Below are 19,991 nucleotides of genomic sequence, written 5' to 3' on the forward strand. Positions count from 1 at the left end.
ATGGAATTTGTATTTTAGGGTCACTGGGTGAAAAAAAATCCCAGTTCTGAAAAATGAAAGTTTCCCTATCCTATACCAGCAGCAAATTACACCACCATCCTTGCCAGCTGAGCTGCACTTGACCAGCTGTTGGAGGTTAGAGCCAAGGCTCTGTCTGCTCCCTGCCTTCAGCGGAAGGGAAGGAATAATAGGCACACAGCACCTACTTATTCCTGCATGCCCAGATCCAAGGTCTATGCACACCTACAGAGGGGTGAAAGGGTGGGTGGAGGGGTTGTTACTCCCCCGTAAGCCCCTGATAAAGAGTCCAAGTCACAGTCTTGCCCTAAACTGTTCTTTTTAAACTATTCACTCAGCTCTAGTTTCTTCAGGGCAGTTTAATGTGCTGCTGCTTGTCTTACGCTCCTGCTATAGCCTCTTTAATTATTACAACATCTTTAATACTGTCTTGGGTTTTAACTGAATGTGCTAAGAAGTGCAATGTCTGAATTATGAATTACACAGTTTTAGGTATGGGATCAAAATACTGAGGTAAAAAGGTGTAAATTAAATAATGAGGTTAACATTGATTGATGGGACTTTTGCCTGCAAGTTTAAAACAGTCATCACTTTTTTCATTAAAGATGAGTGGTAATCAGGAAGTGACATGGCTATCAACACTTAGCTTAGTCATGAAGGCTTTCACTGCTGATGCAGAGCAGATGGAATACTTAGTCTGAATCTTGTTCTAGATTAAGTAGTATGCTTTGAATTTTTTCTCCCAGATGTTTTAGGGTATAATTTACTTGAGGCTACAAGGGATAATTAACACACAGTATGTTACTAGAATGCTTTAAAGCATGTTTTAGATGTGAAAATCATTACACAAATCTTTTCCAATTTAAACTTTTTCATGCAGAAATGTGACAAAACACTGTAATGTGACTGTATACACTTAATGGAACAAGATCTTTAGAAACAATGGCGTCAAGCTTTTTAGATTTTCCTTTTGTTATTTTTATTTATTCATGTATTTTAAATAAGCACACCCTGTTAAAATGCACAACGGCCTGAGTATCAGGCCAGGATGTTTAAAAATAACTAGTGATTTTTGGTGCCTTATTTTTGGGGTGCCCTCCTTGAGACATCTTAAATGAGCCTGATTTGCAGCAGATGCTGAGCACCAACACTTGGGCCTGGGAGCAGCCTACCTGACACACCATCTATCTCACTGTGATAAACAGATGGAGTTGCAGTCAATGAGGGCACTGGTGCTAGATCTCTCTCAGTACAGTATGTTAAAGCAGAGGTGGCTGCCAGGGTGTTCTCCAGCAGGCTCTGGGATGCCCTCTTGATTCTGATTCAAAATAGCTAAGATCTTCTTCCATTAAGTTGACTGTCAGGTCACACTGCAGCACCCACATTTTTTACCCAGCCTCTGAAGAAAGATAGTGGATTGAGTTATCGGCTATCGCGGGGGTGCTAGTATTTGATTAAGAGCTGCTTCTTAGTAGAAGGGGGACTGAGATTTATATTTCATGTTGTAGTTTAAGTCAGTGGCAGGGTGCTCAGAGCCTGTGTACGGGCGCTTTTTATTTGTCTAAATCAAAATAAAGTAAGTACATAATGGATAATCCCTGCTCAAGACTCCTGTGGATGGCCAAAAATCCTCCAAGGCTCTTGCAGATATTCCTTGAGGGAAAATTCCTTCTTGGCCCCAAGTTTGGCTGTCACGTGAATCTCCCTTCTGTATCCTCAACCTCCTTTAATACTCTATGATTTTGTTGTTCATGTAACTATCCTTTTACCCCCCTAGAATCCTAGAGGGGAATCTGTCAGGAGCTATAGGGACAAAAAAATTCAGACACTGATTACGGTTTGAAGGAATAAAAAAAAAAATCATTCCAGGAGTGTCTACATATTTCCCAAATGCTTAGTTGAAACAGTTCTCACCCAAGTGTCTGTGGTCTACATTTATGTTTTTCTAGAGAATGCTAACATCTCCACAGCCTCTTCTTCTCTATACTGAATAGTCTTATGTTCTTTAGCTTGTCATCATAGGTAAGGTTCTGCAGAGCTTTGTTCACCAGGGGAGTCCTCAGCTCTGCACATAGGCCGTTTTCAGAATGGAGCAGGAATAGGGAGCAGCATGGGAAATAAAGAGCACAGAATAAAGTTTGAGAGATGGGCAAAGTGTAGAGCGGGGGAGCAATGGGTGCATCTTCATGAAATCAGTGTAAATACATTCACAAGGCTGGGGATGGGGTGAAATGAAAGCCACATGTAAGCAGGGACCACCGTATGGACAGCCATGAAGCTAAAATCAAGGAGATTGAAATTACTGAGGAAAGGAATAGGAAAATAATGGAGGAATTTGGGAACTGAAGCAAAAGGGAGGGCTATCTTATCAGAGCGGCAGGAAAAGTAGATAGCTAACTGCAGTGTCATGAATGGCCTAGAGAGGGGAGAGATGACGGAGGTAGAAGATGGAGAAGAAGTAGCATTTTTTCCTGGCAGAGGTCTCCTAACCCACAGCAGAATCTACTGTCCTTACCCCAGTTCATTATCCACTGATTCACCTTCAAATCTACCCAGAATTTTCTCTCCTAAAATTTTTTTCTTAATAGGTCTCATAAAATTGGGTGATAGTAAGAGGGACTGAGTTCTGGCAAGTGGAGCTCCTGTTTTAACATACAAAAGCTGGATATAACTGTTTTTCATTATACCATCACACAGATTAATTATAAGGTATATTTCCTCTGTGCAATGCTATTAATTTGGAGAAACTATTATATGGAAGTAGAATTTAGAATAACAATAACCTCACAAAATGGCAAAAGACTCTAAAACCATTTTAGCCAATCGCTTTCAGCAAATGGAAATTTATAAACATAAAATGAGATTAATATTTTCCCTGAAACAGGTATCTCTTTTTAAAGTTAACCACTTGTGAGTAATGTTTCAAATAGATTAAATGACCCACAGCAAAGAATGTTATTAGCAAGTTTAATTATCTGGTGAGTTTTTTAATTAAGGAGGGTGTGCAGTGCTTAAAGCAGCAGTTGGTTATTTACTCTTTTGAATAGCTTGTTTTATACTCTTAGCAGATGCTACCCATATTCTCTTCACAGCTGGGGTATGGAAATAGACACAAGTAACATTGTGGGCCATAGTTAAGGTTGATTCTATTAGTATTCATCCTTAAACCCCTCTGCAACACGGCTAGCATCTGTTGGAATCATAAACTCCCCTGCTTTCAGCTATCTGCATCATGATGACTTCCTTGGTTAAGATGTGCTCAGTGTGATGGCTACATTAAGAAGCAACTCCCCCCCTCCCCGAGTTATAACAGAACCGTGAGCCTCTGTTTTGTTTTCTACACAGCATATTACCTTTTATTGAATTCAGTACCTGTGGTAGGAAAGGTCTCTCAGTGAAAGTGGTTTCACACGATTCCAGCTTTGGAGTAGTACAGTACCTAGAATACGAAAGGAGTAGAATCATGTGGATCTGGATGAGTGAATAGGGCAATGGAATTTCATTACACTTGAAAGTTACTGTACGGCATCTACAGTGGTTCCAGGTGCAGATTCACACTCTGTTGGCTCTCACTATGGCTGATGTCTGCTCGATCTTCTGCCTCTGGTACAGGTAAAAGTAGCATAAACTATTTGCTCTTCTGGGCTAATGTGCAGGTATGTGGTGTTGTAAATTGTAGGCATAATGTTATTAGTGCAATATAGTGGTGCTTACAGTGAATATTTATATTTTAACAGATGCATTTCAATATTCCTTACAAGAGGTTCTCAGATGTTTAATTTTTTTTTATCATATTGCCAATATTCCAAGAAGACATCTCAGAAAACATGTTATATTTGCTATATTTACATATGATTTTTTTCTTTAGGAAATGCTTCCAGACTGCTCACTTTTATTTAGAAGATAACACATCACCTAGAGTGATTTCCACTCCCTCAGCACCAGTCTTCCCAGTTTTAGGTAATTTGTTTTGAAATATTTTATGAATTATCGTTTGTCATTGAAAAAATGTGGTGAATATTAAAGTGTACTTTAATATTTAATACTTTAAACTGTCTAAATTGGCCATCTTGATTATCACTACAAAAATTTTTTTCTCCTGCTGATAAAACTAATTAGCCTCTCACAGTTTGTATGGCAACTTCCAACTTATCTGTATGAATATATATATATCTTCTTATTATACATTCCATTCTATGCATCCGATGAAGTGAGCTGTAGCTCACTTCACGAAAGCTTATGCTCTAATAAATTTGTTAGTCTCTAAGGTGCCACAAGTACTCCTGTTCTTTTTATTAAAGTGTACTGTCATTAAACAGGATGATCTGGCAAATGGCTTTTGGGTCAATAACCATTCCTCATGCACAGTCCAATAGCTATAAACATGGTTCGATTCACCGCTTGGAAATGTTAGAGTTTGAGATTTTTTTGCACCCCTTTGTATTCATGGAGACAGCTGTACCTGAGCCGGGGAGAGACCCTCCGGGGAGTCAGACAATGCCACTGTCACTAGGCTCACCTGAATGTTCTGCAGGAATAAAGTACCTTTAACTTACAGCCAGGGCTCTTTAAGACCCCCTCTGATAGAGGCTGCTTGGGAGATGTGCTGAATAAAACTTTCTACAAAAATCTGTGACCCATATTCTGTACCTCACTACATAAGTAGTGCCACTGAAAACAATGTCATTACTGGGGAGTAAGACACTACTCACAGTGAGTAAAGGGCACAAAATCTGCCACATATAGGTAACGAATAAATACATATTATTTATTAAATCTCAAGCATTTGATTACTATTTGTAACTGAAAAGTAGACATTTTTAAAGTGTTCCCTCTAAGCCAAGTGACAGCTGTGAACATGAGGAACATCATATTTTAAATAGTTAATCACAAAACTAATAGGTATATCTCCAGAAATTCAAACAATTCTCTAGAGTGATTTTAGACTGAATGTCATGCGGAAGTTCCATTTTTGTTTGTTTTGTTTATTTACTTTGGGTTAGCCATTGTCATGCCTTGTTAGAGTAGTTCATGAAAGGCTGTTTCGGTTCCAAGTCAATAACTGTACTGCAGTGTCATTGTGCCATTTGTTTTTACAGGAAATATAACGTTCCACTGTCATGGGGAGAATTGCATCTGCAGTTGTTTTTGTGTAATTCATGTATGTGTTTTGGTATTGGGGATTTTATTTACTAAAAATAGTAATGAATGTTAATTTAAAACAGGTGAAAAGAACCTTTTAAAGTGACAAAAATAGACAGAACTTTTTGTGGAAAACTTCTAAAGATTGTAGAAATAATTCTGACTTACCTTGTTGTGTGATAGATTTTAAGTGAGCAAGTTTTAGATTTCCTAATGCACATGTTTTCTAAAATCATTGTATTTTTAAAACTATTGACATATTATGTAAGGCTACTCAATACACAGTATGTGAAAGGCTCATATGAGTTTAATGTAGGTAAAGTGGTTTGAGCAGGAAAGCACTATGCAACTGCTAAGTATTATTTTTATTATAACTGAATGCAAACACCATCCATTTCTATTACATACTCTTTATTACTTCTGTGCATTCTCATTAGCATCCATGGGAGATCCACATGCCAGAGATGTACAGAACGTGCCCTAGAGATCTGTAGCATGAATCAGGCCACTCTGGATTGTTGGGGTGGGACTTGGGGACTTGTCCAACCATTTGGACTGTGCCGATGGCACCTGCCAAATAATGATAAGACCTACTCCTCTAGCCAGAACTAGCTGGGGGCCAGCTCAGCACTGCCCATAAAAAACAAGTGCAAGCAACCTCCTTTCTCCTTTACTGTCCATGGCCCCAGCGTTGCCCTTCCCTCCCCAGCTATTGCGCATCTATAGCTAAAGCAGCCCTGAGGGCAAGATGCCACAGGAGCAATAGGGATTGAGTTGTTTGTTTCTGAGCCTGCTTTGTTTTAAGATCAAGAGGTTTCCACGCTCCAGGAATGCTGCAAATATTTGTTTACACACAGTAGATAGGAGGCCTGGTTGGCATTTGCCAGTCTTGTTACCACTTTAAAAATACCCGTCTTCCCTCCTCAGGGTCTCTGTGGTCATGGTCATAAATGGGCAATATTTTTAGAACACTTTTAAGGTTTGATCTTATGCTCATTGTAGTCAATGGGAGTTTTGCTACTGAATTCAGTTAATGCATGGTCAAACCTTATCTGAAGGAAGCTTTAACAATAGTGTGTGTGTGTATGTGTGTGTGTGTGTGTGTGTGTATATTGGTGCTTGTTTCTGTGTTCTGAGCTCATTGGAAAACATACTTCATGCCAGAACCCTTCTCCTAGGTGTGAAGGTGGTATTACACATTTGTGTTTTTCTTACGCTTGCCTGCCTAATTCGGTTTTAGTATTCATGTCCATTCATGTAAGGGAAAGAGCAGATGGATCTCAATACAAATCAACAAATCCCTGGTAACTGAAGCCTAAAAATATTGGGTGTCCTAAATGATGAACATCTGTTGATGTAAATAGCTGTTCCTTATGCAATGTAATTGATGTTTCCTTGTCATATCATACAGTTATGAAATTGCTATTGTGAAACAGTCGTATGTTTAATCTATGGAAGGCTTTCCATGGGGAAAAAAAAAGATCTCTCCACTTTAGAGCCAAAACTAGTTAAAATAATGTGGCCCTTTAACAATTAATTAACAGAACAGATGATGTTATTTACAAAGCATATTTCTTTGGGGACCTGCAGATTAAAAATCCTTGAAGGTTTGTTACATGATCCTTAATTAATATTTTGCACATAACTGTTTTTCTGTATTTACATAAAGTATGAAAGAGAGTTTCTCAAATAAAAATATCAGCCTGAGAATTCTGATTACAGCATGTTAAATGCAAACTGAAAAACCCATCAATATCAATTTGTCATATTTATGTGTAAAGCAACTCACAACAGTGTAAATATTTTATTTGTGGTATCCAGAAAGTTTTCCTGGTGTGTGTAATTCCCATTAATGGTAATAAGAGTTACCTCAGTGCAATTCTTAACCAAGGCTTTTTTTCTCAATCAGTCCCTGATCCTGAGAGATTAGAGATGTTCAACACTTCTCAGGATGAGACACAAAATTATTGCCAATAATTACAACCACAGAAACTTATAGGTGTACAACAAATAAAGAAAATTTGCTTGCACAAATGATTCATTGTGAGTGAAAGAGAGAGAGTAAAAGTTACTTTTGACACTCAAGCTGATACACATGCCGTAATTAACACAGTCTTGTTGGCATGATGCTGGCTTAATTTCCTAGTCCGGGGCCCATACAGCTGGCCCCATACACCCAGTTTAATACCACTCAACACAGAGCATTCTGACTCCAGAACCCAGTAATTCCTTCTCTGCTCTCTGTCAACATTACTAAAGAACTCTACTCCGACTGCCTCACTTTGAACCTGCTTCAGCAAATAGCTGAAACTCTCGACTCTCTTTCACTTCAGTGAGTGCTGAGAGCACTCTTCAATTTACAGGCTCAGCATTTTGCAGGATCAGCCCCTTGTTTGTGGAGGTATCGTGGGCATGCAGACATGAGAAAAAGAGAGAATCTTCAAAGGTGGAAAAAGAGCTGGATGGGGAACTTGTATGCCTTATTTCACAGGGTCTTTGCAAAACTTGTAGACAGCACCATTATTATGCATCACTTAAATAGTGTTAGAGATGGGTTGTGATTTTAAGAAGAAGACAAGTACCAAAAGCTCCTACACATGCTGCATGTTTTATTTTGGGATTTTGTATAGTTTGCGTAACTATAAAGCTTGTTATATATCACTCTGGCTTCTTATCCTTCACAAATGTTTTTTTTTTTGTCTTTTCCCACCCGTAAGATGATGTTGGAGCAATTCCAATAAAGCATTTTCCAAAACATGTTGCAGACTTACATGCAAGTAATGGTTTTACTGAAGAATTTGAGGTATGGCTCTATGTCTTCTTTTTAAAGAAAGGCTACAAATAATGTCAGATTAAAATTAATTTGAAAATAAAGAATTAGGGATTCTTTAATGTCAGATGGGATCCAGATTCTGGGACCAATTCTGTAAATACTTATGGACATGAGTACCTTGAACCTATGAACCTATGTGTATAAAGCTAAGAACATATGTAAGTGTTGACAAATTAATAGATATATCTACTTAAACTTAGAATTAGCAAGTGTACTGATGCACAGTCTTGGTATAGGATAGTGAGAACTTTCAGATTAATCCCATAGCACATATAATTCATTATGTGTTTCACAAAATTGAAAATATTAACTTCATCACATAATTCATTAATTTTACCCTATATAACTAATGAATTTCAATGCATGATAAAATACTCATATGTATTTCATGAACAAGCTTTTGATAAGTCATATTTCCTATATCTAACTAAAAAACTGTAAAATTGAAATAGTCAATCTCACTTCTATCATCAAAGATCTATTGTTAAAAATCTTATATGTATTCCCAAACAAAAAGTTTTGTGGAGGCATAGTTAAGATTGTAAATAGATCATCTGTATTTATTATAAATATTATTATGTTATAATTGCATCAAAAATGTTTGAAAATATGGACATTCATTCTTAAACACCCTCTGCTTTATTGTGTTTTCTCTGCCCACTCACAATGTATAGGAGAAAACTCTCCTACGGTCACCTAATTTACCCCATAAACATTTCCTGTATAGGCCACAAGACAACACTCAACACATATGGCCTATAGGTAGGCTTGGCAGAATTCAATTTTTTGGTCAAGGGTCTGGTTTGTGTCTCACCACAAATAGGAAGACCTTGTACAAACAAGACCCTTGACCATCCCCCATCTCTATTTCCCACTGTTGTCCAGAGACCACAATATAGGGCATTTTGTTCAGACTGTATGGTTGAAAAACAGCATTTTTACTTACAGCACAGTTGTAGATAGGAGTGAGAACCCCAATCTACCTATCTGTTCTTCCAGGTTTATAAAACGCCCCAGAATATGTGCGCTGACTTTCTCTCTGCTCCTGGAGAACTAACAAGATATGCAAGACTCTAAACTGAAGTTATTATCTTTGCAGAGCTGACAAAAGTTAGCTTTTTCAGTTTTTAATTCCTATTACTATAAAGCAAATCCTATTTAAAACCTAATTTACCAGGTCATTAGGCTTTAACCATGACTAGTAACCACATCTCTTATTTTTAACTTTTAGAAAGCCTAAAAGGAAGATGTTTTGGCCTTAAAATGAGTCCCAGAACATTACAGGAACCATGATTGTACTATTTTTAAATGAATGGAATTTATTTTCTGTCTAATAAGGTGCCCCTTATAGAAGATTGAGTTTACTATTTAGTTGAAGCATTCCATAAAATAAAAACTTGAATTAAATGCTGAGAATACTATTATGGATTTTTAAGGGCCTGCTCATGTTACCCTTACTCATTTAAGTCACGCTTACACATGCATTAGGCCCAATGGGACTACTTGTATGAATAAGGGTTGTAGTTTAGAGCCCGAAACTGGTAGAGTATAGTCACATGAAGATGTAAAGATGCACAATCCTGCTCCCTTGGAAGTCAGTTGAGGTTTTGCAGTTAACTTCAATGAGAGTAAGAGCAGGCCTGTAAAACTTAACCCAGTTCCTGGACCAATAACTAAAGGCCTCTGCCCTGTCAATGAGACTACTCATGCATAAGTATTTGCAAGTCCAGAGTCTGACTGAGGCCAAGTCACTGAGATACATACAGATGTCAGTCTTTGTTATGAAAGTTATTTCAAGTTCAGAATTTCTCATTTCTTTTACTTGCATGCATTATGTCAGAAATATTCAACGTTGTTGCTATATTATAAACACATATATTGCATGACCATAATTGTTTTCCATTGTAATATGTATAAGCACTTCTATCCATTTGTTGTGTGCTGTGGAATTTGATTTCTTTACTTTTTTTGCATTCATTCCCTCATTAGACACTGAAAGAGTTTTACAAGGTAAGGAATTATTTCGCTGCTTTTTTTTTTTTTTTTTAGCAGAGAACTAGTTGCAAGATAGTTTGGTATACAGTTGTGGTTTTTCATGTTGATTTATTACATTTTAAAACATTGCATGTAAGTTAATATTTATTAAAATAGCATGTGTCTATTTTCTTTTCAGGAAATCCAGAGCTGTACTGTAGATCTTGGTATTACTTCAGACAGCTCTAATCACCCAGACAACAAGAATAAGAATCGATATATAAATATCGTTGCTTGTAAGTGAACACGCTTGGTTATGTATTTTAAAGGTCAACATAGGGAAGTGTGCACTTATGTATTATCACGGGGAGGGGGGAATCACAATGGTCTGAAAATTATTGGTCTTGTTCAGCAGTGTTCTGTGAGTAACAGAACAGACTTTCATATCTTTTCAAGTTATTTCTCTGAGATTCTGCTGCCCTACTGAGCTTTTGATAGTGAAACCTGTGTAGGCCTTCTGTGACAAAACAAAAAAGAAATTGGACACTTCCTTACAATTCCATTATAAAGCCAAAGAAGCTATGTTTTGATTACCAAAGTTAATCCATCTTTGAGCTGGAATAATGATGATTTATCCTCTTTAGCAATCTGCAGAATCCCAGGATCTGTAGTCGCTGCACACACAGAAATATATATTTATCAGTTTTTTAGGTTGTATGTGCCCCGTCACTGAATATAAATCAGGTTCATTAGCTGGGACACATGTTCCAATTGCTTTGCCCCTCTCCATCATGCTAGTAATTCTTAGCTAATGTGTGTATATATTTAGCTCTTTTAATCTTTCTTTAATGTCAGTCCTTTCAGCCTCCTGACCGTTTTTGTGGCTATTTTTCTGAACTGTCTCTGGTCTACCAATATTTTTCTGGTAACAAGGCGCTCAGAATTAAATACGGTGTTCTAGGTGCAGTAGCACCAGAGCTGTATACATAATAGGACCAATTCAGTTGATTTGGCAATGGGAGGTGTAAATTTCACCCCAGAACAAAAGAGGTTCACTTCACCTTATTGAAGATTCACCTTCACAGAACAAAGGTTAGCATTATTTGCTCTCCCATTCTCCCCATTTCTATCCAAAGCTTTACGGGAGCACTACTCAGGTGATTTTGGTTATTTCCTGAGAGGTGCTCAGATACTATAGTGATGTGTGGCACTTTGAGAACCAATATAGATAGGTCTCTAAGGGGATACATTCTCTGACCATCTAGCCATACATCCTTCCATTGGCTTCAAAGGGAATTGCACATGTGCATCTCACAGGGTGATCAACTTTCTCCCTTCTCTAGAAGACATGTGTTTGATTATTTCCCAACCCAAATCCCAGATGTTAGTTAGCATTTCTCCAGCTGAAATTTTGAATGTGATTCATATTTAAGCACAGAATACTTGCATATTGTTGTTGTACTTCCCATATAAATATTCTAAAATCCAATTAACGTCTCTCACTGTAAAAGGTTTCCTAAAGAAAAGGAACCACGCTTGCTAGAGTGCTGTGTTATTTTGACGTGTTTTATTGCAGATGATCATAGTAGGGTTAAACTTGCACAACTTGCAGAAAAAGATGGAAGAGTGACTGATTACATCAATGCCAACTATGTTGATGTAAGTACATTTACATATCTATTAATCCGGTCAGGTATCTCCAAGACAGCTGAGGCAATGAGGCATCTAGAGTTCATAAAAATGGATTAATTCTTAAATATATATGCACAAAACAATATAAAAAGCTTCATTAGTAGGAGATTCTTTAAGGATCTGACTTAAATCCACAAACCATCAACATGAAGATAAATCTCAGATTGTATCTTGAACACACGTTTTTGTGTTCAGTTATTGTAGAGGCTTCAGATCAGCTGATGATTTTTTAATACCATAAAGTATGTGGTATGGCAGTACAGAGTGAATATTTCAGTTCTGAATTTCTATATTTTTATATATTTGTAGTAGATACTTAATTCTTCTATCTGGGATAATCTCATGAGATGTGTATGCCATTCGGATAAGGGTCTCAGGGGGACAGCATTTTTTCAGTTTTAGTTACCCTATTCTTTAAACCTGTTATATGTGAATGATACTGGTTTATTTCTTACATGAATATCATAACAGATCTTTTCAACTCATTAGTATGTCAATGTTCTGCCAGGGTATTATTCCCTTTTTTGGAATTTTACACATTAACATAATAATTCCATTCACATTGTATCCGGTTCCAACAGGCTTTATGTGAATGAAATTGTTACAAATAAAAAAATACCTGAAGTTGTGTGGGATTTTCTGTTGTATCCATATATAAAATGTCATGTACTCTACCCAAATGCCTTTTTTATAGAAACTGTACATTAACAAGTGTCATTTCTTATATTTTAATTTAGGGCTACAACAAGCCAAAAGCTTACATTGCTGCTCAAGGGCCATTAAAATCAACAGCAGAAGATTTCTGGAGAATGATTTGGGAGCATAATGTGGAAGTCATTGTGATGATAACTAATCTTGTTGAGAAAGGAAGGGTATGAATCCATTTCTTTATGTTATCTACACCAAATGATTCCTGCACATGCAGCCTACGTACATTTCCAATATGCTATTAGACTCCTATCAAATATTCTGTACAAAGCAGAAGTCACAATAATACTTTTATATACCGCTTTCAAAACATAGTATAAAAGAAAATAATGTAGAACGTTAATACAAATAGAAGTCATAATGCTGCACCTCAGAATCTGTGTAAACACAGTTGGAAATAATAAATATGGTTTTATGGCTAACAAGGTGTCGTCATCTTTGACACTCAGTGTCCATCACTGATTGACAGAAAGAAGAGATTTCCAAGGGATTTCCTTAATAAACTTGAACATTTCATTTAATTATAAAAGCAACAAAAAACAAAAGTATGTGAGTTGTTATAATCTCCAAGCATTATGTGTATGAAAGTAGTTATAACTATCTCTTAAAATTCAGTAAAGGCAAAAGCAAGTTTATAATAACCTAAAATTATAAGAATAACTACATTAACAGACATTTTGGCATTTTGTAACAACTATTTAGGTCTACCCTCTCCAGGCCCCACAGCTACCCTGAGGGTGAGGTGTAGAAAACATAAAATCATCACTGATGAAATTTGCAGCTGACACAAAAATTGGGGGACTGGTAAATAATGCAGAGGATAGGGCACATACATAGGGCAATCTGGATCATTTGATAAACTGGGCACAAACGAACAATATGTATTTTAATATGGCTAGATGTAAATGTATACATCTAGGAACAAAGAATGTAGGCCATACTTACAGGATGGGTGTCTCTATCCTGGGAACCAGTGACTCTGAAAAAATAATTGGGGGTCGTGTTGGATAATCAGCTGAGCATGAGCTCCCAAAGTCATACTGTGGCCAAAAGGGCTAATGCATTCCTGGGATGCATAAACAGGGAAATCTTGAGTAGAAGTAGAGAGATTATTTTATCTCTGAATTTGGCACTGGTGTGACTGCTGCTGGAATACTGTGTACAGTTCTGGTGCCCATAATTCAAGAAGGATGTTGATAAATTGGAGAGGGTTCAGAGAAGAGCCATGACAATGATTAAAGGATTAGAAAACATGTCTTACAGACTCAAGGAGCTCAATCTATTTATCTTAACAAAGAGAATGCTAAGGGGTGACTTGATTACAGCCTCTAAGTATCTACATGGGAAACAAATATATAATAATGGGCATTTCAATCTAGCAGAAAAAGGTATGAAATGATCCAGTGGCTGGAAGTTGAAACTAGACAAATTCAGACTGGAAATAAGGTGTAAATTTTTAACAGTGACAGTAGTTAACCATTAGATCAATTTACCAAAGGTTGTGGTGGATTTTTAAATCCAGGTTGGATGTTTTTCTAAAAAATATGCTCCTGGAATTATTTTGGGGAAATTCTATGACGTGTTATACCAGGATTCTACCAAATTCACACTCCATTTTGGTCAATTTCATTGTCATAGAATTTTTTAAATCGTAAATCTCATGATTTCAGCTATTTCAATCTGAAATTTCACGGTGTTATAATTGTAGGGGTCCTGACCCAAAAAGGAGTTGTGGGGGGGGGGTTGCAAAACGATTGCAGGGAGGGTTGCAGTACTTCTACCCTTATTTCTGCACGGCTGCTGGCAGCTGTGCTGCTTTCAGAGTTGGGCAGCTGGAGAGCAGCGGCTGTTGGCCGGGAGCCCAGCTCTGAAGTCAGAGTCGTATTGCCACCCTTACTTCTGCGCTGCTGCCTGCAGATCCGGGCCATCAGTCAGCAGCCACCACTCTCCAGACACCCATCTCTGAAGGCAGCAATGCAGAAATAACGGTGGCATGGGATGGTGTTGCCACCCTTCTGCACTGCTGCTGGCAGGGCGCTGTCTTCAGAGCGGGGTGCCTGGCCAACAGCTGCTGCTCTCCAGCTGACCAGTTCTACAGGTAGGACAGAAGTAAGGGTGGCAATACCACGACCCCCTCTAAAACAACCCTGTGACACCCCCCCCCCCGCAACTCCCTTTTGGGTCAGGACCCCCAATTTGAGAAACGCTGGTCTTCCCCCATAAAATCTGTATAGTATAGGGTAAAAGCACACAAAAGGCCAGATTTCACAGGGGGGAGACCAGATTTCATGGTCCATGACATGTTTTCCTGAATAGGGCCCTAGTTATACAGGAGTCAGATTAGATGATCACAGTGGTCCCTTCTGGTCTTGGACTCTATGAAGCTATGTATAGGACCACGAGATGAGCAGAGCCTGCTTCTCTGGCAAATTCAGTGACAGTTCACCGCTGTGAATTTACCACTGGTCAGACCACTATTAATTTCCCCTAGTGTATAGCTATGGTGGAGAAGCCAGTAGCAGAGACGACACAGGAGTGGAGATGCTGCTAGGAGATCCCTTGCAATCCATGTAGAGGGATTTATCATCCCCTGGCATCTTCTCAGGGTCCTGACCTGTAATTGTAGACTCCATTTCTCCAAGAGACGGCCATCGCCACACAACTGAGGGAAGAACTGTAGGAGAGGCACCACAAATATGCTTTCCTTTTCTGCAGCTTCTTCTATGTCATGGGGTGATCTGGAATTATGAATTCTTTGTAGTTAATACTTAATAGGCTATTTGGTCAATAATTGTCCTTAAGGATTCTTTTCTACAATATTCTTGCTTCTGAAGAGAGTGAAAGAAATGCAAAGCCCAACTTTGAGATTCAAAATAAACACCTGCTCTGATAAGGGGATAGCAAGAGATAACCAGATGCACAGTAAGGGACAAATTCTACCTTTGCTGTGTGTCCTTGGAGTTCCCATTGACTTCTGTAGATTATAGTGCCCTTAAATTTGTTCATTTTAACACTGTAGTTTGACACTGTGTTCTCTCTTTATGGCAGAGAAAGTGTGACCAGTACTGGCCTGCTGATGGTAGCGAAGAATATGGAAACTTTTTGGTCACTCAGAAGAGTGTTCACGTACTTGCCTATTACACTGTGAGGAATTTTACTATTAGAAACACCAAGGTCAAAAAGGTTGGTGATATCCCAAAAGCATGTCCTGGACACAGGGATGTTTTATGATTTTCAGAATCTTATAATGTCAACTGTTTTCATACAAACTTAGGACTAAGAAAAGGAGTACTTGTGGCACCTTAGAGACTAACCAATTTATTTGAGCATAAGCTTTTGTGAGCTACAGCTCACTTCATCGGATGCATCCGATGAAGTGAGCTGTAGCTCACGAAAGCTTATGCTCAAATAAATTGATTAGTCTCTAAGGTGCCACAAGTACTCCTTTTCTTTTTGCGAATACAGACTAACACGGCTGTTACTCTGAAACTTAGGACTGAATCCTGCAGTCCTTACCAAGGCAAAACTTTCGTTGATGTCACAGCGAGTTTTACCTGAGTGCTCTCTAAATGTGGAGGTGATGGCCTCACAACTGTGTAACCACAATCTAATGCCCAGTTAGACTTAAGGGAAATTGCTATTGAGGCCACATGTTCTGCCCTTGTAGCAAGCAATTTGAGTGCAGCAGTAATACCACCAGCAGGGGAAGGGCTATGGTCATATAAGTCTGTTGCTGTGGACATCACTTAGACTAGTGAGCAGGGGGAATTCTCAGAATGAAAAAGGCTAACAAAAAAGAAGTAGACTGATTTTAAATCATTTTGCTCAGCAAAGTTTGCTCCATTTCTAGGGCTAGATGATTCAGTTTAAAAGGCAGAGCTGTTCTGGGGAGAGGGAGGAGGTATGCTTGTCTGAGCATCCCAGTGGAAATACGAGTTTGATACACACTTAGACCAGTGTAAATCAGGAGTAGCCCTAATGAGGGCAGGTCAAAGCCTGGCCCCACTGAAGTCAAAAGCAGCACGCGTATTGACTCAATAAAGTCAGTGGAAAGACCCCTTGTGTTCCTAATAAGGAAGACACAATTTGGCCATTACAGTACATATAACTGTATGATTCGCTACCAGTATTCTTAGGGTCTCGTGTGCTTTATGCTGAATAGTGACTATGTTAATTCAATTCCAAAATAGAATATTAAGTATATAAAGGAAACAGTGAGAAGATGGCCTTTCTTTGACTTGGCCTATTGACATATATAACTATTTTCTGTTTCAGGGTTCCCAGAAAGGAAGGTCTAGTGGACGTGTAGTTACTCAATACCATTACACCCAGTGGCCTGATATGGGTGTTCCAGAATATACTCTGCCCGTCCTCACATTTGTGCGAAAGGCATCATATGCTAAGCGCCATGCTGTGGGGCCTGTGGTGGTTCATTGCAGGTGTGGTTTTTACTGCAGTAAAGTTCACTCTGATTTTTATCTCATTGCTTTTTTGCACAAAAATATTTTTTCAGTGGTGTTCTAGGCAGGATTTCACATTAATATTTCATAATTACTCGTGAAAGAACACTAAATTCTTTATCTAGTAGTTGTAGCTTTTGTAAGGCTGACTAATCAACTGGCCGTGCCAGCATTATGAATCGCCTGGTGACTGTAAACAATGTGATGCTGCTCTGTGCTACAGAAATTTTTTTCTTTTGCAAATTGCTTTTCTTTTTAATTTATTTTGCATGTATATATTGCAGTTTGGGTAGCTAAGGACTTTCCTGATATATGTATTGCAGTAATTGTTTCACTTCTGCCAAAATATGTATTCTAATTTTTTTCAGTTCATATGGTCTTTGGTGCAGGGATGCACTGTAGTTCTAAAAGGAGAATATGCAAAAAAGAAGACTGAATACAGTACCTGCTGAACTATAGCTCTGCTGTTTGTATCATTACTCTGTGCTCTATCAATGGTTTGTAATAGAGGAGAGTTCAAGAGAAACTACTTGAGCTCTGACAATGCTGCAAGTTTTAGGCAGATGTAGTGGTAGTGCTCACTGAGACTGAAGCGACCCAGGGAAAGTTGGTTTAAAATGGTTTACAGGACCTGGGATTACTTCACAGTACCAGTGAATGACTAGATTATTGGAAAATATATAAGCAGGTTCTGGTTTTCCACTATAGTACCTCATCTTTGATGGAACATTTGAAAAGAGAACCTCCTCATGAATTCTGTCCTTCTGGAGCTGAGACTGATGAAGCCAACAGGTAAAGTTGCCATAGAAATGCTGCAAGTCGAAGATAATTTGTTTTGGGATGATCTAATTTTACTGAAACATTTTTTGTAATGGAAAAAAATGATCAAGTTTTCTTTGTTATGCTGATATCTCCACCTCTGATTGTTCTTCAGAAGGCCAAAATTGGAGCTTTCCAGAAATACCAACACTCTCCAAGGGGTTGCAGAGAGATCAGCAATATGATAGCCCTCAATAATTTTTTAACAACACTAAATTGTATGGCTTCATTCAGACTTCTCCACTGGGTCATATACAAATTTCAGGGTTCAAGCTGCAAATAGTTTTATAAACTTTATAAACTTGTTTGTTTGTTTCTGGATTGTAATGGAGTTTAGAAGGACTCTCATGGTATGAGACTAACTTCTCTTGTTAACTTTCCAGGTTACACTGAGGTGAAAATACTCTTATTTTTATGAAATTTTACTTAATTATTTTCTTATTTCAGTGCTTTTGTTATTTCATGTTTGTCATTTCTAACAAGGGTATATGGTGCCTGATAATCTGTATTTGTATTTTAATGGGTCTAATAGCGTGCTGCTAACCTTGACCTATTCAGTTATACATTACTATGTTGGTGCCCAATTTTGCACTTTTACATGCATACAATTCTAATTGACGTAAATGGAATTGTGACTATATAGCAAAGAGCAGAATATTGACTTTACAACTCTAACCCAAACTATTCATGAGAAACCTAAACTAACTGTTTATGTATTTAGGTTTTTATACAACACACATCACTGTGGGATCTAAGACTGTGTTAAATAACTGGATTGTGTTTCATAATCCAGGGATAAAAATATAAATTGCTTCAAAGGTACCTCTTTTTTTTTTTTTTTAGTTTCTCATGAAATGTTTTGGTTAGGGTTCTAAGCATAAGCAACAAATTTTGCCTTTGATATGTGCATGCGAAATTGAATGGGATTTGCACAGGTAAGCTGCATTAGGGCAAAATTTGGTGTTAACATCAGACTATGGCACTATCATGAGTCCTAAAATACTTGAACACCAATGACCTTCGTACACAATCAATAGGATTTTTATAAACTATTGATCAACTAACCCATGTAAGTTGGCTCCCTTTCTTCCTCTTGTTTATTGAGGAAGGCCTCACACTTTGCTTGCCTTTTTGGGCTATTTCTGAAGAGCAGTAAGATTTCCATTTGCTAGTGTACTTTCATCAGTTCTGATACTTCCTAGGATCTTCCTCAGTGCAATATCTCCTTTGAAAGATCCCTAGGCAGTGTCTGAATTTGTAAGGTGTGGTAAATGTAGCCTCTTGTCTGAAGGGTCACGTGTATCAGCAGAGAGGATTCTGGGCACATCACAGCTCTGAAGTGCACCTGCTTCAGATACCTGGAGCATTAGAGGCCTGAAAGCTGCAAACCAACGGGAAGTCACAAGTCTTGTTTAAACTGGGATATAGGGAGAGTGGTTGAAGGAGATGAGAAATAAGTCTTCCCCTTTAATAAAAGATGAACAGAGAGGAAGGGGGAGAGATTCCTCTTCATCACCTCCCTTACACTGAATATGTTATATGTAATGTAGGTATGTAAGAGCTTGCATTGAAAAACTCATATCTAAGGAGCAATAATGCACCCCACATGAGTTCTTGCACCCTGCTTCCAACTCAGGAGCATTTTTTGGGTTTGTTTTACAGTGCTGGCGTTGGAAGAACAGGCACATACATAGTATTAGACAGCATGCTGCAGCAAATTCAGCATGAAGGGACAGTCAACATATTTGGATTCTTAAAACACATACGTACACAAAGGAACTACTTGGTGCAGACTGAGGTAAGAAGAGAATATGCATTATGGTAAGTAAACTGAAGCCAGCTTCTGTGACTCAGCTGGCAACAGCGCAGACGCTGGGTTCCCCCTCCTCATTTGCTCTGACCGGCAGGATGGTGACCAATCACCATCCAGGATTTTCCTGCTGGCTTGGTTTCCCTCCTTTGCTTTGAACGTTTGTTCCTGGCTCCCTCAAGCAATGAGCAGGCGAGTGACCTCTGCAGCTGTGGCTGGCAACATTGGCACTTTTCTGGGGGAGCTTTAGGCATTTTTGTCTGAGCTCATTTCTAGACTCGTCAATAGTTCAGTAATCGGGATTGAAGCATGAAATGATATTTATAAAAAGGCTATTGTACCCGTAATGCACAAAGATAGGCAGAATGGTGTTATGTCAAAGAGAAACAATGAGTATAAATAAGAAGGGGATAGGAAAGTCTATTTCAGATCTCAAGAGCTGGAGTCAGATGCTGTTGGTGGTTAGATACCATGGTGATGGATGCCTTAGAAATACCTTAGCTAGAGAAGAAAGTAGCACAAATGACCAAGTGTT

General features: G+C 38.3%; 1 protein-coding gene across 7 annotated transcripts in view; it reads left to right on the forward strand.

Moving 5' to 3' along the window:
* The window catches only part of PTPRZ1 (protein tyrosine phosphatase receptor type Z1), a 195,522-nt gene that overhangs the window by 162,421 nt on the left and 13,110 nt on the right, over positions 1 to 19,991 (forward strand). For 2 of the 7 annotated variants that reach the window (XM_074942315.1, XM_074942318.1), the window contains exons 14-23: positions 3,887 to 3,978; positions 7,878 to 7,963; positions 9,983 to 10,003; positions 10,167 to 10,263; positions 11,544 to 11,626; positions 12,397 to 12,531; positions 15,416 to 15,550; positions 16,643 to 16,806; positions 17,536 to 17,619; positions 19,309 to 19,444. In XM_074942315.1, coding sequence (XP_074798416.1) covers positions 3,887 to 3,978; positions 7,878 to 7,963; positions 9,983 to 10,003; positions 10,167 to 10,263; positions 11,544 to 11,626; positions 12,397 to 12,531; positions 15,416 to 15,550; positions 16,643 to 16,806; positions 17,536 to 17,619; positions 19,309 to 19,444 — 1,033 coding nt within the window. The remainder of the gene's footprint in view (positions 1 to 3,886; positions 3,979 to 7,877; positions 7,964 to 9,982; positions 10,004 to 10,166; positions 10,264 to 11,543; positions 11,627 to 12,396; positions 12,532 to 15,415; positions 15,551 to 16,642; positions 16,807 to 17,535; positions 17,620 to 19,308; positions 19,445 to 19,991) is intronic. The other 5 variants (XM_074942317.1, XM_074942321.1, XM_074942320.1 and 2 more) reach the window with 3 other exon arrangements.

Source organism: Natator depressus, chromosome 1 (genome assembly GCF_965152275.1).
Source record: "Natator depressus isolate rNatDep1 chromosome 1, rNatDep2.hap1, whole genome shotgun sequence".
Classification (NCBI taxonomy): Eukaryota; Metazoa; Chordata; order Testudines; family Cheloniidae; genus Natator; species Natator depressus.